The 14250-nt window shown below is 42.1% G+C and overlaps 1 protein-coding gene and 1 non-coding gene across 2 annotated transcripts; both read left to right on the top strand.

Moving 5' to 3' along the window:
- Positions 1-2301: 2301 nt before the first annotated feature.
- LOC149277585 (DNA-directed RNA polymerase III subunit RPC4-like) lies at positions 2302-5353 on the top strand. The gene is made up of 8 exons (XM_089502737.1): positions 2302-2457; positions 2689-2732; positions 3139-3290; positions 3406-3530; positions 3656-3839; positions 3931-4202; positions 4818-4970; positions 5231-5353. Exons 1-8 carry the CDS (start codon positions 2302-2304, stop codon positions 5351-5353), a joined length of 1209 nt encoding a protein of 402 aa, XP_089358863.1.
- A 3064-nt stretch (positions 5354-8417) lies between these two features.
- LOC149277584 (U2 spliceosomal RNA) lies at positions 8418-8609 on the top strand. The gene has a single exon (XR_016279053.1). It is a non-coding gene; the product is annotated as a U2 spliceosomal RNA (small nuclear RNA).
- Positions 8610-14250: the final 5641 nt, after the last annotated feature.

Raw genomic sequence — 14250 nt, 5'->3', positions numbered from 1 at the left:
TGTAGTGAGTTTGGCTATGGGTGCACTAGCCAACATGCCTTCCGATGGAACCAGAGCTCCCAAAGTGACTGTCTTCGCACATATTGAATGAAAAGTGCCTTCCAGCATTGGACTTGGCTTGTAAACGAGAGATTAAGCTCCTCAATAGGGTCTGCTTTGTAATTAGTTAAACGCTTCAATGTCACCCTGCCGCTCAGTGACCTTTGAACCTGCTTTTGGGGCAAAAGGGTAAATCCTGTATATTACCTAACCTGGGCAGGGACCGCTCCTGAACGCCAGGAACATTCATCTCGTCGCCTTACCGGCCCAATCATGAACCATGACGGCAAAATAAAGACAGACCCAGAGGTTAGAGTTTGATGTGGATTATTTAATACTATGACACGCGATAGACATTAATACCACAAACTGCACAAGTGTTGTGATTGATGTCACATTTTAAACATAATCCAGAAAAGCATCTCGATACCGGCCCCTTAACTGACTATAATGTATTAACCAGAAAACTATCAGTATCTGGCTAAATTCCACTGGCTGTCCAATAACCATAAGTCTGCCAGTTGAGTAGCCAAGTCTACTCCTTTTTAAACCCATTAACTCGTCCCACAGGCTAGAAAAAGGGGGTCTCGTTCCGCATGTCTTCTACAAAGTCTGTGAATAATCCTGGATCCCCCTTTTTTCAGGGGATCACTTCCATGTATGGTTCCCCATTATATAACAAGTCATTATGGTAGATGCTGATTGTAACGATACATTACCTGAATGCTGCATATTCTATAATCCCAGTTCATCTGACCCTCCCAAATTGTTCGAATGGGTAAGTAAAATGTATTAAACATGGAAGACCTATTATATACCGCGGAGGGGGGGGTTTACTGTCAGCATGAGCTATGTTGGGTCCCTTGGGCTTTGTCTTTCTTCTGATCATTTTCAGTCCATGATGCAGGGAGATGGTGGCCAGGAACTAGAGAGTGACTGCCTGGGAGCGAGCACCTTTAAGACACCTGGTGTCCAAGATGGCTCAGCATACAATTCTCTATACAGAATGGGTCAGCTTCAACTGTGGGAAAAGTAGGGGCACAAGGGATTAGGGAGATTATTTCAAGTAAGCAGTAATGCGGTCCGTCTTCCTCCAATGCTGCCAGGATAACACCCTGTACCGTTCAGCTCGGGTCAGAACCGGGCACCGCCTTTGTGGTTGGACCTGGCAAAGGCATAAGGCCGGCTGCGGGCACAATCCCCCAGCGATTTTGTGGTGAGGGTTTTGCCAGAAGCACGCCAGGGTGCGAATGGGAGGGCCATTGTGGTGATGCCTACGCCGATATTTTCCATTTTTTTCTTTATATCACGCACAACGCTGAACACAAAAGATTATTGTTTATATAGCGCCATCATATTCTGTAGCGCTGTACAAAAGATTGTGACAACGTAGTATTATTTCCTCCCTAGATATATAATCTCCCGAAAGCGTAGACAGGAGACACAGGTTCATTTTAATATTTATTCCATACGTTGTTAACAGCGTAACACCAAATGACTAATGTAAATGGAAATCACACAAACCAATAAAAAGGAATTAGGCAAAAAAAAATGAATGAAAATGAAGTAAACGTGCCCCCCTTCTGTGTGCACATTATGTTGCTATTTATCAACAATGACATCAATATTGCGATACAGACTGAGGGGAAATGCACTGTCAATAAATGCGCCGAGTTCATCACTATCTGATAAACCCCACCGCGGTAACCACGCACTTCACGAAACTGCCCCGCCCCTTCTTGCTTCTGGCCACATACACTGAACTACAGCTCCCGGCATGCTCTGTTCGCATCCGGAAGTGTTGTCATATGAGTGGTGACCGGCGTGTATTCGCTGGAAGTGACATGCGGCTGTAATAAGCGTTAGGTGAGTCGGTATAGAGGGGTATCTGTGTATACATATATAATTGTGCCGTTGTACTATATGCATATCAATAAACTTCGTGTCTGGCACGGATATACGGGTTATTTCAAGAGGTAAACATAAGCACACCGCCTCTGCCTAATGTAAAGTAAGTGTGTGTGTAAATATAGAGAGCGATAAATACAAATACACATATATATATATATAGAGAGAGAGAGAGAAACACATTACACAATAGTTAAATCACTTGTGTTCATAGTGATTTAATGTCTTCTCTGATGATACTCTGGTACCCGATATACGTCTGACTCTCAGTACTCGGATCCTTTTTCTGCCCAGTGGGTTTGGTTCTCCCCCCTGGGGTCTGTGTTGTTGCTAACATGTGTCTCTATCTGCAGGATGTCTAAAGGAAATGCAAATTCTGCTCAAGGAGCCCCTTGCCCCCCGGTTGGTGGGGGGCGAGGACTGGTGGGCCGCAGGCCATCCGCTCCGCTAACACCGGGGCGCCTTCCCTCCATTCGCTCTCGTGATCTCACTCTTGGAGGTGTACGGAAGGTGAGTTTAAAGTGCATCTGTTGCTCATCATAAATCCTATGTTTCAGTCCACTAAATATAACATATAATGACATTGATAGGCAACATACAACAAAGCCACCTTTATTTTATCATGATCTAAATATCCCTCCCCATTATATTATTTCCCCCGGTTGTTAAGCTGTAGGTTGATGCTGTTATAAACTTGCTGGATATTGCACACTAACCTTTAATGTCTGTTTTATTTTCCAGAAAACCTTTGCTCCAAATATAATCAGCAGGAAGATAAAAGAAGAGTGAGAATATTTCTACTATGTCTTTACCTCTGTATCCACCTTCCAGTCTGATCTATATATTTAGAATTCCATCTTCCTCCCTTTGCCTGGCATCATCTGGATTTTGCTGTCAGCGTCTCCTATCTTCTTAACAACTCCATTTCTCTTTCCTTGCTTGATGCATCTCCGCTCACTAGCTTCCGTTTGGCTCTTCTGCGGCCATTAGCTTTTCCCCTCGGTAGTATCCTTTTTATCTCTTTTGTGTTATCCCCTTCTTCAGTTCTTTGCTTTGTGTCTCTCTCAGTGTAGCATTTTGCGTTGTATTCTTCTAGTGAGCTTGTACATCTTCCATCTCCCCCTCTTGTTTCTGGTGGAATACCTGGGACTGTGTCCTCCTCTCTCTCACCGCTAATGTATCTGTTAACAGACCAAAGGAGGAGGTGTCGGTGAAGGTGGAACGGCCGGACCGTGGAAGGGACCGCCGAGGAGATGGACCGGGCAGAGGGCGTGGAAGGCCGCAAGTTATTCAAAGTCACTCCATTTTCGAGCAAGGACCAGCAGAGCAGCTCAAGAAGAAAAGTAATCGATCGTTGTTGGGCGTGGAAGTGTGTGGATTGAATCATTTGGATTGAAAAAGTAAATACATTTAGTGATGAATCCTGTTTGTGAGCTTTTTTTTTTTACCTTTAATTAGGTGGATGGGACGCGCCTTCACAATCGGCAGACCTTGGCCCATCGCACATTATAAATATTAAAAAAGAAAAAAGGGAGACTGAGGAGGAAACAAAGGAGATCCTGCGCAGGTTGGAGAATGACAAGGTAAATGATGTCCTTTCGTACATTGATGTTTTAATCAAAATTGGTCTTTGTTTGCTTTCCTCCCTTACCAAATCCAGCTGTCCTCACACCCCTTAATGTTGTCCCTTTTGTTTTTCTTATTCCAGTTCCTCGATGACCCTGGGCTCAGAAATGATTCACGGAATCACCCTGTGCAGCTGCCGCTTGTACATTCTGGGTGGCTTTTCAGAGAAGAAGAAGACGACGACGACGACGACGAGGAGGAGACAAAGCCTGTATTAGGAGCCCCCAAGGAGGAAATGATGGACGTGGATTCTACTCAAGTTAAAGGTTGGTGAAAGCTGATTAAATCATGGAAGGGTATGAACATATTCATGGGCTTTGTTAGTTTTGTGCTATTGGCTTTGCGTTTTCCTCCTAGTGAAGGAAGAACCAATGGAAGATGAAGATCAAGAATGTAAACCTGGACTTCCTCCTTGTAAAGCTCCTGTAATAAGGAAGCCTCCTGAGAGGAAAGATGTGTCCCTCCCGGAGTTACTGGAATCACTAAAGGTTTCTGGAGAGGAGACTCTCCTTTTCCTACAACTGCCTGACACCCTTCCAGGTCAGCGACCCACGCAGGACACCCGGCCCATCAAGACTGAAGTGCAGAATGAGGATGGACAAACGTTCCTGGTGAAGGACAAAGGCCAAGTAAGTGGGGGCTGCCTACATGTGCCACTACTAATATTGTCCCATTATTACCCTGCTTTACAGCAGGTCAGGTTATCTGAAAGCCTTCTGTATAGTGGGGACGTTTATCCAACTAGTTTTCATTGCTTTTTAAGGAGTGCTAAAGAGAACCAAAAATAATAAGCGTGTCTCAGATCTGTCCTGAACAGAAATAAAATGGTTAACTCGTTGCCTAATATTGTGTTAGAACCACATGGCACTTGTGTGTTCTTCTTACACCTCTCTTGTGAAGCATTTTATCGTAACCACCACCTTTTCTAGCAATGCGCCTCCCTCCATTTGGATCATGTTGACGGGAAACACCGCATGTTACAGGGTACTAAGCCAAACACACATCCCGGAGCCTTTTCAGTATCTGAGTGAATTGGTTAGCAGTGTGTTACGCGTCGCGTGTGCAGAAAGACGTGTATCGCTAACGTGCTATTTTGTTGAGTTTGTGTGTTGCTCGTAAGTTTGTGTTAATATAGCGAGAGGATTTGTTGTGATCGATACTGTGGTGGCTGTCTGTTCTTCTTGCTTTTGGGATGTAATATGGTTGGAAGGGGCTCCTGATGTCCTCTCTCTCGTTGTTTTCAGGAGGTGCAAGCAGGAGATGACAGCTGCTCCCTGCGGGATGTGTCAGAGGGCCAGATTGGGAAGCTAATCGTGCGCAAGTCTGGCAAAGTGCAGCTGGTACTTGGCAAGGTAACCCTCGATGTCACAATGGGGACAACATGCACATTTCTGCAGGTGAGTCTTAAAGGCTGTTTGTCTTGAATAGACCAGGGTAGCCATGATTACGCCCTTTATGGGGATTTCCCCCCCCCCCCCACATTATAACATTATGGCGTGTCTTTCTGGAGATAAACTGTTCTGTCCGTCTACATCGTAGAGAGTTTGAGAAAACCCGTAAGACATGCTGTCGACCTCCATCAGGCCCTATGCAGCTTTATCTTGAGGTGTCTTGTTTAAATACTGTATATATGTTGCATCTTAATTTTGTCTTGAAGGAGCTCGTGTCCGTTAATGTTGGTGAAGCCCGTAGTGGCGACATGATGGTCCTGGGTCATGTCCAGCACAAGCTCGTGTGTTCCCCAGACTTTGAATCTTTACTGGAGGGCCGGCACCGTTGAGGCATCTCACCTGCTCTCCGCAGACATCGGCTATGTTTCTTCTTAAAATCGCATCCGCTATGGGACTTAACCTGCAAAGACTGGTAGGACTGCTTTAGCGTGTGGCCATTCGAAGGAGACATGCAGCATCAAACGTGGACACCTGAAGACACTTCTTTCCCCAGGTGTCACAGATCATCTTGTACCTGTTTGAAACCACTTCTGTAGGATACATACCTGCGTCAATACAGTATGATCAGTTTTCCAGCCATTACAATAATTGTATCGCCTTCCCCGTGAAGTTTACCTTTGAGACATGAATAGCCCACGGGTTATGGAGGGTACAGTAGGACCTGAGCAATGCATTTTGGTGCTTCGGACATGCCAGGTGCAGTTTGCATACAGTAAGAGTTTTTACATGGTCGGCATGACTTGAGATGAGCTTCTTACTCCAAAGTGCTTTGCTATAATTCCATCTTTGAAGTAATAAAATAATTAATTTCTAGATCCCTCAACAACATTTATTTGTGTTTCAGCACAGTATGTCTTTTTTATATATATATATATATATATATATATATATATAATTATAACTAGGTGAAAAATTAACTTTAAACACTTGGCTGGAATTATTGTGTACCTATCAATGTGGTGCTCTGTCAGAAGTACGTGTGTGTGTGTAATATTTATTAAACAAGCTGCTTCACTCATTGTGTTTTGGTTTAATGTTGGTGATTATGAGTGCTGTGACTGAGTAATGGAGGTAGAAAGATGTTCCATATCTTTCATCTTTACAGCGTGTTTGGGTAAGAAATCATTTTGGAGACCTAATGATGTCGGACTTGGGAGCTGACGCTAGTAAAGGGACACAAGAACATCTAACCCCTGTTTACTGGCAAACAAAGCTTGCCACTAAGCAGGGATTTCTTATCGTGGCATCACAGGTGTCCCCTCACCTAAACCCCCAATCCTCCATAAATACATTGAAAAACAAAAAAATATGAAAGACTGATTAGCCTTTTTGGATTGTGACTCCCACTACCCTCAGCCATAATTGTGAAAGTGATGGCAGTAGCCACCAAAAACAGTTAATGCAGTACGTTTGCGGCGTGGTGGTAGGCATGTTTTCTAGCTATGTGATGTTTTATGTTAACTTCTGTGAAATCTGCATGTACATACAGCCCTGTATACATTTAATAGGAGGTTTGAAGAAAATGTAGTTTTTCTTATTTTGTGTTGCATTAATGGGGTGAATTTACATTTTTTTTTTTTTTTTTTGTATCATGTGATCTGTTGCGCGGTTTGCCTTAACCAAGGAATCTTTGAATAGCTAAACTTGCCCGAAACACACAAGAAAATTAAAGCGTTGCCCTCCATGTCTGTAAGGCTGACGCTGCAGAGATCGATGCGGTGATGGATTGTAGACCTGGACCGCACCATGTGCTTTATCCGCTTAGGCTCTCACGGCAAACCCGTCCATGTGCTGTATGTATGTATGTCGGTATGCTCTTTATGTCTATAATCCAATACTTAAACGGGGAATGTACCCAATTCATCGGCCTTGCTACACTCTGAAATCGCCCCCAACCACCCGCTAAACGGTAAAGTTCTTAATATGAAATCAAGAATCCATGGGGTATTGTATAATATGTAACTTTTAATCCAAAATTAAAAATCCATGGGTAGCAGGATAGCTAAAAAGTAAGTCCATGCTGATGAATGAAGCGTGTTAGGTGATTGCAGGGTCATGTAATATTTCGGCAATCAGAATGCATTAAAAGTTATGTTTTATACTATATCCCGAGGATTCTTGACTTCATATTAAGAACTTTCTCTGAGCGAGTTTTTGTTTTTTTTTTGAAAGTTATGAATTTTGTCTATATCCAAATTAACTAACACAGCTCCGAAACATCCATTACCTTTTATAATGTGTGACGTAAAACATTATGATCCCTTCCTGTAAGCAGGGGTTGATGTATTCTACATTCTCCATTAAGCTGCTGGTTACCATGGTAACAAAAAGAAATAACAGTTGATTTGCTAGATCAATGTACCAATTTGTACAAACAGTCTGATTCTGCTTTCATATCAGAATCCGATATTAAAGATCCCCCTCACAAAAGTCAACGACTGATGAATAAAAATAGAACTATATTTCTATCAGTTTATATTTTAATCTTGTCCATTAAAGCTACCGGGCAAAAAGAAGGTAAAGGTCATCTGAGCTGTAACCCACAGAAGCTTCTGCCCAAACGGTGCAAAAAACCAGGGGGCGTCATGATACGGGTAAAATACATTGTATGTCTAGATTATATTTCATGATATCATAATAGATCTTTCAATAAACTAACCACCTGAAATGGGTACTGACAATAGAGCGACCAAGAAACGCTTTGAATGGACACATCCTAACATTAAATGGCCAGGATGAAGACCAAATACAAGATTGGTTGCTGACAGGAATTTTTAACTGGGCCAGTCCTATCACAGAGGTGAGCTAGACTAGAGTTCCTCAAATTGGGGTTGTGTTCTAGCACAGGTTTATGCGCGGCTCACTGCTTGCACTTGCCTCAATCATTTGTCAGTACTTCTGTCACCCGGCAAGCCCCTATCTGAAACATACTATATGGCTATATAATGCTTAGCCCACCTCTGTCAAAGTATCTTTGTGAGTCCTACCTGATGCTTACATGGCTGCATTGCTTACCATAAAGACAAATCAGGGGCTCTGTATTGTTTGTTTTTTTTTTTTAACTCATTGAAACAAAGTACAGTTAATGTGAAAACTCTTAAAATGTAACAGTGTTGGAAAAACTCTGGATTTTAAAGTAAAAGATGTCAGGGTCTTATATGAGAAGAACATTAGAGAGGGACATAGTACAGAGAGCATGGGAGGTCCTTTCATGTTCTATATAAAGTTTATAGAAGACATTTCAATAAATGCCTCAGAGGCATCAAACAAGTCTACAAGCCTGAGAACCCATATCATAACCCAGAAGCCACCAGCACGGCTATGCAAACCCAAGAGGTTCTGGATTCTATAGTCATGAAAAAATGTACTCCTGGCAAAAGAATAGCAATTCTCATCGCTTCTCTGCCATTCGGCTAAGATCAAGTATAGTATCTGTTCTTATAAGTTTAATATCTGATACGTTCCTTTATATGAGGAACATTCGTTATATGGAGTTTTAGAACAGGGAGCTGGAAGAAGAGCTTGATCTGTTCACCTCGTGCATTGACCTGGTATTGTAGTGCCTCCAGGACTGGTGCAAAAAAAAAAAATTATCTCATAGAATGCAATATAGCCAAGAAATAGTATCCACCAGGAAAAACTTGAATCTAACCCTCATATAGCATGACTTTTAATTATTCACTTAAAAACAACATCCAAAGAGTTATTGAGATACTGGAGCTGCTTAGCAGCAGAGTGCTGTCACTCTTCCAAAGCCCGCCTCCTTGTATTACATAAAAGCAGTCTGACCTCATGCAGCCACTCCCAGTCTTCTTTAAACTAGTAGACCCTCAAGCAAACGCCCCTTCTGTGGCAGCAAGAGCAGAGGGGACAAATTAAAAGGCTCGGTTGAAAGGTTTTGAACAAGAAACTACAAAAAAACGGTACATTATTTTAAGACAGGAACAAGTTTATTTAAAATGTATCCCAAAGCAGTACATAAAAATTACAGTATTTTGGAAAAGTGGGGAAAAGCGTCTAGGTGGAGCAGTACCTTTTACGAGGTCTTCCTTAAGCCACCTATAGGTAGAGCTTAAACAAGACCATTATAGATAATGCCTAATAATTGTGTTGCACATCACACGTTGTAGTTAATTTTAATTATGGTCTAATTAAAAGGTAGGTTTTAAAGGGGAGGCCATCACTAGGCTCCCCTGTGCAGGGCAGAGCATGAGGCTACCTATTACATGATTTTAGGGAACAAGGAACCATAAGGGTGACTAATGGGATAAAAAAAAGTTTTAAAACCGAAAATAATTTCCTCACTTCAGAAGCCATTCCAGGAAAATTATGCAATTTATTTCCTATTAATATATATTAATTAAAATTTTTACTGAAACGGCATTCCTTCCTGACAAGGTATTTCTTTCTTCATATAACCAACTCAGCAGAGGAGGCTGCAGGAAGGGTGCCATTTTCCCCAAATATATTATTGGTTTTTTTTTTTTAAATCTTAACGGTCGCTCTTCCCTTGCTCTTATGTGTATGTATCGCGCGCGAGCCTAAGAATCCCCTTCCGTACTGTACACGCTGGCCGCTGATGAGGGTTTGCTGCGCAACCCATCACGCGACGTGACAGTACCGCTCGAGCCAATTCTCTAGGCTCTCGTTCGTCCCCTGGAAGCCCTGTCAGTTGTAGAGCTTACGCATACGCCCCCGCGGACCAATGGACAGAGGCGCCGGACTTGACTGACACGAGAGGCGGCCAATAGTAACCGCGCGTGGGCGGGGTTTGCACAAGCGTCGCGTGATTGAGAGCGCAGACTTTTGAGGAAGTAGACGGAAGTTGCTGTGTGGAAGGTAATGAGTGTGGATACAGTGTGCGATTAAACATTGTAGGATTTTAGTCACGTACACCATATAATACGCTAATAAATATGTTTATTTTAATAATGTTTTATATAATGTAAATATGACACATTTATATATGTATATAAAACGTGTCCATAGAAGGCTGGTTGCTAAGCACGTTGTGTGGAACTATTTGGTATAATTCTGTGGAAAGGGTGGCCTTATCCACTGCTGAATGGAATAGTATTTCCAGGATTATGATATGCTGTAGGTCTATTTCCTTCTCCTGACACGCAAGAGTGATAAAAAAGTGATGCCACCCTCTGCTTAGCTGAGGATGATAGGAGTTTGTATCCAGCGAGGAGGGATAGCAGAGAGCTTTGACTAAAATATTGACCACCTAAAGGATGAATGAAGCATGCGTGTATATATATATATGTATTGTGTGACATATATATATATATATATATATTTGTGAAATATAAAATAGGATATCTTAGGATCCATGAAGGGATGTGTCTCTAAAGGGCAATTTAAAATGCTACAACCCCGGCCTCTCTGATTTGCCTGCCGTGTGATATTGAATATGTGCCATTTTTGCCCTGGACAGAATATGCACGTTTTGCATTGTCCTGTTCCAGACACCCAGCGACGTTAATGTTGGGTTAAGGGTTTGAGGGAACTTCTAAGTCTGGCCTTTTGTTACTATCTAAAAATGAAATATCTCATATGAATGAGAAATATATTTTGGGAAAATACCATGCACTTGTATGTAAGATTTTGAATGCAACACGAAGTAATTCAGGTCTTCTCTTCTTAATTTGTAACGCTAAGCACAAGTGCCGTAGCAATAAACCTGAATGTGTTAATAGAGGGGAGAGCTTCTTAAAGGGACAATCACGCCGAAGAAAAATGCATACTTAAGTACATCCCACGACTGGAGATTCACTAATTTAATATATTTCCATCATGGACTGGTGATAAGAAGAGGGTCCTGGCACTTTTAAGGCCAGCGGCTGCCTGGTGGCATAAGTGCGGCCAGCGTGTGTACATGCGCGGCTGCACACTACCGTCTTGTACTTACCTGGCATATCCGGCCACAGGCTGCAGCACCTGATCCGCTGCTGGAGTCGTGGATTGGGTAAGTGTGTGGCGCTGGCGGCTAGCAGGTCGCTGTGCCGGATGGCCGGTCTGCACCTGATTTCCATTCCTAAATTCTGCACACTAACTACTCTCTCGGTCTCCCAATTTTCCACTCATCCCTGGTTCTCTCCATCCATTTATATCCTGTGACAAAAAGTGCCGTTTTAGCTGCAAGCCGTGCAGGAAGTAGTGGGTGCCCGGCTTTGCTGTGTTGTTGTGTAAGAAGGTTTTGTTGGTAGTACGCGCTGTTTATTTTCCAGAAAGTCAATTTCTTCGCATTTAGGTGCTTTGTATCTATTCCAAAACGCTAGTAGCAGTAATGCTTTTTTGAGGACTTTAAAAAGTGCACAAAGTGCGTGCTGCGCAAAATGATGTCATAGGTGCCCCACCACTGTAAAGGGGAAAAAAAGCAAAACGAATAGTCATAAGGTTATATTAATATACTTGTTTCAACTATAAAATAAATGAGCTATTGAGCTTTTGTGAACTCAAATTCCATAATTAGAGATTTGACTCCTGTCTTTAAGCAGAGATATATTGGATACTGGCATACGGGCTGTGTGTGTATTCTGTCTGTACCTGCAGCGGCGTGTGTTAGATGTTTTTTTTAATAAATATAATTGGGTATACATTTTATTTGTTGGCTTATATAGGGAAATAATGGGAGAATGCTAGGTTTCTTTGCATTTCCATTATATCGTCTGATGAAAAGGTAAATTCTGAGATATTTATAAGATTGCCGCCTTAATAGAATTATAGCCAAACTATGGCAAGTGTCCTGGCCTCCCTTGGCAAAAAAAATGTGTCCCAGCATTAAAAGGGTTAAAGCCCAGATTTATGAGGAAGTGATGTCGCTACCATCTTAATTTTTAGTTAAAACTATTTTATTGTATAATGGGACTTGCTGCAGTTTATTTGAGGCTCTCAAACCAAGAAAAATGTAATGTGTAAAATGTACTGAAGAATGAGAGCTGGACAGAGAAGCAGCGGAGAAGCATCAGCATTTGGTAATTATACCAATTTTAATCTTGGATTGACCAATTAAATTAAACCTTGCCCAGATGATTTAAGGCAGAGGTGTATTGAAAGTAAGTTCAGGTTATTGCATCTGTTTTTGTTTCATAGAATGGATCCCCCCAGGCACCCGTTCAGGGGCTCTCCCTTACGCCTCCCTTTTGGCCTTGACTCTAAAGAAGAGGGGTCCCATGAAAGACATGTCCCTCTAACAAGAGGCCGCGCAATTGGAACAGCTTCTCCACCATCTTCTGACTCCTCTCAAAAGGTATTGAGTGAGATCACCAACCCTACGTATCTTTCGTAACGCTTCTTGAAGCCTACATGGTAACATCAATTTCCCTCATTCCCTCTTCAGAGCCCAGTGGACACGAGGACTGTGCTACCTCATCTCTTCCGTGGACTGGGGTTTGAAACGAAACCTCCTGCTGTCCCTGGCAGAGGGATGCACGTCATGGGTGAGTTATTGATTCCCAGGAATAGCACGCTTCTGTTTGCCATATGTAGCTTGTTACTTGTTTACATGCTTTGTATTGCCATAGGACTAATAATCAAGAACCAGTACGAACAGATAGAATGTAAAATAAAGTGTTGCTGGGCATCGGTTATATATATATATAAAAGTTTGCCTCTGTATGTGTTGACAGAGGCAGCCTGTTATCTATCTAGTTTTATACATTACTATACAGGGGTGATGCATCAGATCTGATTCTTTCAATGTTTAAATGTATTTAGTGTCATGCCCTTGTTTGGGGTGAAACTAGTAATTTAGCAGCTCTGTTTTCTAGGGAAAGTCTTTTTTTTTTCTTTTTTCTTTTTCTTCAAATGATGACCAAACATTTCTGCCATGCCTATATAGTCCTAATTAGTTCTGATGTTTGTAGTGTTATGGACATGTTTGGAGAAACAACAAAGGTTACTTTTCTGACAAGTTTTCAAATGGAACAATTGCTTTAAACAGTCATAAATTCTCTTCTCTAGCCTCCCAGTAAAAGAATATGTAGTAAGAAGCATTTTGAAAAATATATTCTATCATATATTATATGTAATTAAGTATTAATTTCCATTCCATTTTTTAATAAGCCCTTGGCTCCCAAGATCCCCCAAATCGTTTTCTCTTCTGGTGTTTATTACTAGGAACTTGGGTTGTTCTATAAAAGATACTGTAAGGAATGGACGTTGTGCTTATGAATTCCTGGCTATTTTCCTAGTAAAATGGGAATCTACTTTGGTTATGTCATCATTTGGGAGCTTGTCTTGGTCATTAACCAGACTTTCCACGTGACTTGGAAGTGACTTGTCTTTTGGCCTTCATATTAAGTGTTTGCACATAGGTACTCTCTTTAAGGTTGCTGTTTTTATCCAGGCAGGGGGATCCTTGCTACTCTCAATTTGGGAGAGGGTGATGGCCGACTCTCTTCACCTCCTCCTGCTCATAAAGTGACCACATTGCCTGAAGCTATGGCAGCTGGTGGTGATGGTGGGAGAGTGACAACTGGAAGAGCCAGGTGAGCGAGGAAAGTGATGTCTGTACCCGAGATGTGTTACTTTTGTGAAATATCTAGGCATTGCATTATTAGTTATACTTATTATGGAAGAAAGAGCCGCTGTACCTAACAACTTAGTGGGTAATGAATGTTCTTGCATCCCAGAGCAATATTGCTTTCTTAAAGAGATTCTCCAGTCATCACATGATGCATATATTGGCTGAATGGTTCCTATAAATGTTCTTCTAGTGCTCCTTGCAAACACATGGAGAGATTCCCTTTCCCCACCCAAGCTAGTTAACCTGCAGGAGATTTGTATATGGAAACCCATCTCCTGCTGGCTGCACTTACATTATATACTCGCTGCCAGTTGGCTCCAGAACTGGCAAAGCAAGCGTTCCTGGGGAGGTCTACTGAGACCCTCCTTGTGCATGTGCAGAAAGTGCTCTTATGGATTTACTTGGGAACGCTTTTCTGCCACTGATTGGCTGATTAAGTCACAATCACAGTGTAATTATAAGTTACCCTAGCCCCCCATTGTGGCAATGTGTGGAATCACAAGTAAAGCACCAAATAACAGTAGCAGTAGAAGATCTCAGTTGCCCAAAGTCTTTATATCAGATCGGACCAAGCGACCCTTGCCCCCTTTCCAGGCCTGCTGGATCATTTCTGCATTGCATGCAGGCTGTAGACATACGACCAATATTTGAATACACTTAAAATTACATGCCCGTGTATCAGTGGATGTCACA

Source organism: Sceloporus occidentalis, unplaced genomic scaffold (assembly GCF_023333645.1).
Source record: "Sceloporus occidentalis isolate IW3139 unplaced genomic scaffold, rSceOcc1.0.p SCAF_209, whole genome shotgun sequence".
NCBI classification, from domain to species: Eukaryota; Metazoa; Chordata; class Lepidosauria; order Squamata; family Phrynosomatidae; genus Sceloporus; species Sceloporus occidentalis.
The sequence above is the reverse complement of the archived record's forward strand: the minus strand, read 5'-3'. Positions and strand labels throughout refer to the sequence as shown.

Coding starts and splice junctions, on each gene's coding strand:
- LOC149277585 (XM_089502737.1), top strand. CDS start 2,302: ATGTCTAAAGGAAATGCAAATTCTGCTCAAGGAGCCCCTTGCCCCCCG. Junction 2,458..2,688: donor CTCTTGGAGGTGTACGGAAG/GTGAGTTTAAAG, acceptor TTTATTTTCCAG/AAAACCTTTGCTCCAAATAT. Junction 4,203..4,817: donor TGGTGAAGGACAAAGGCCAA/GTAAGTGGGGGC, acceptor CGTTGTTTTCAG/GAGGTGCAAGCAGGAGATGA.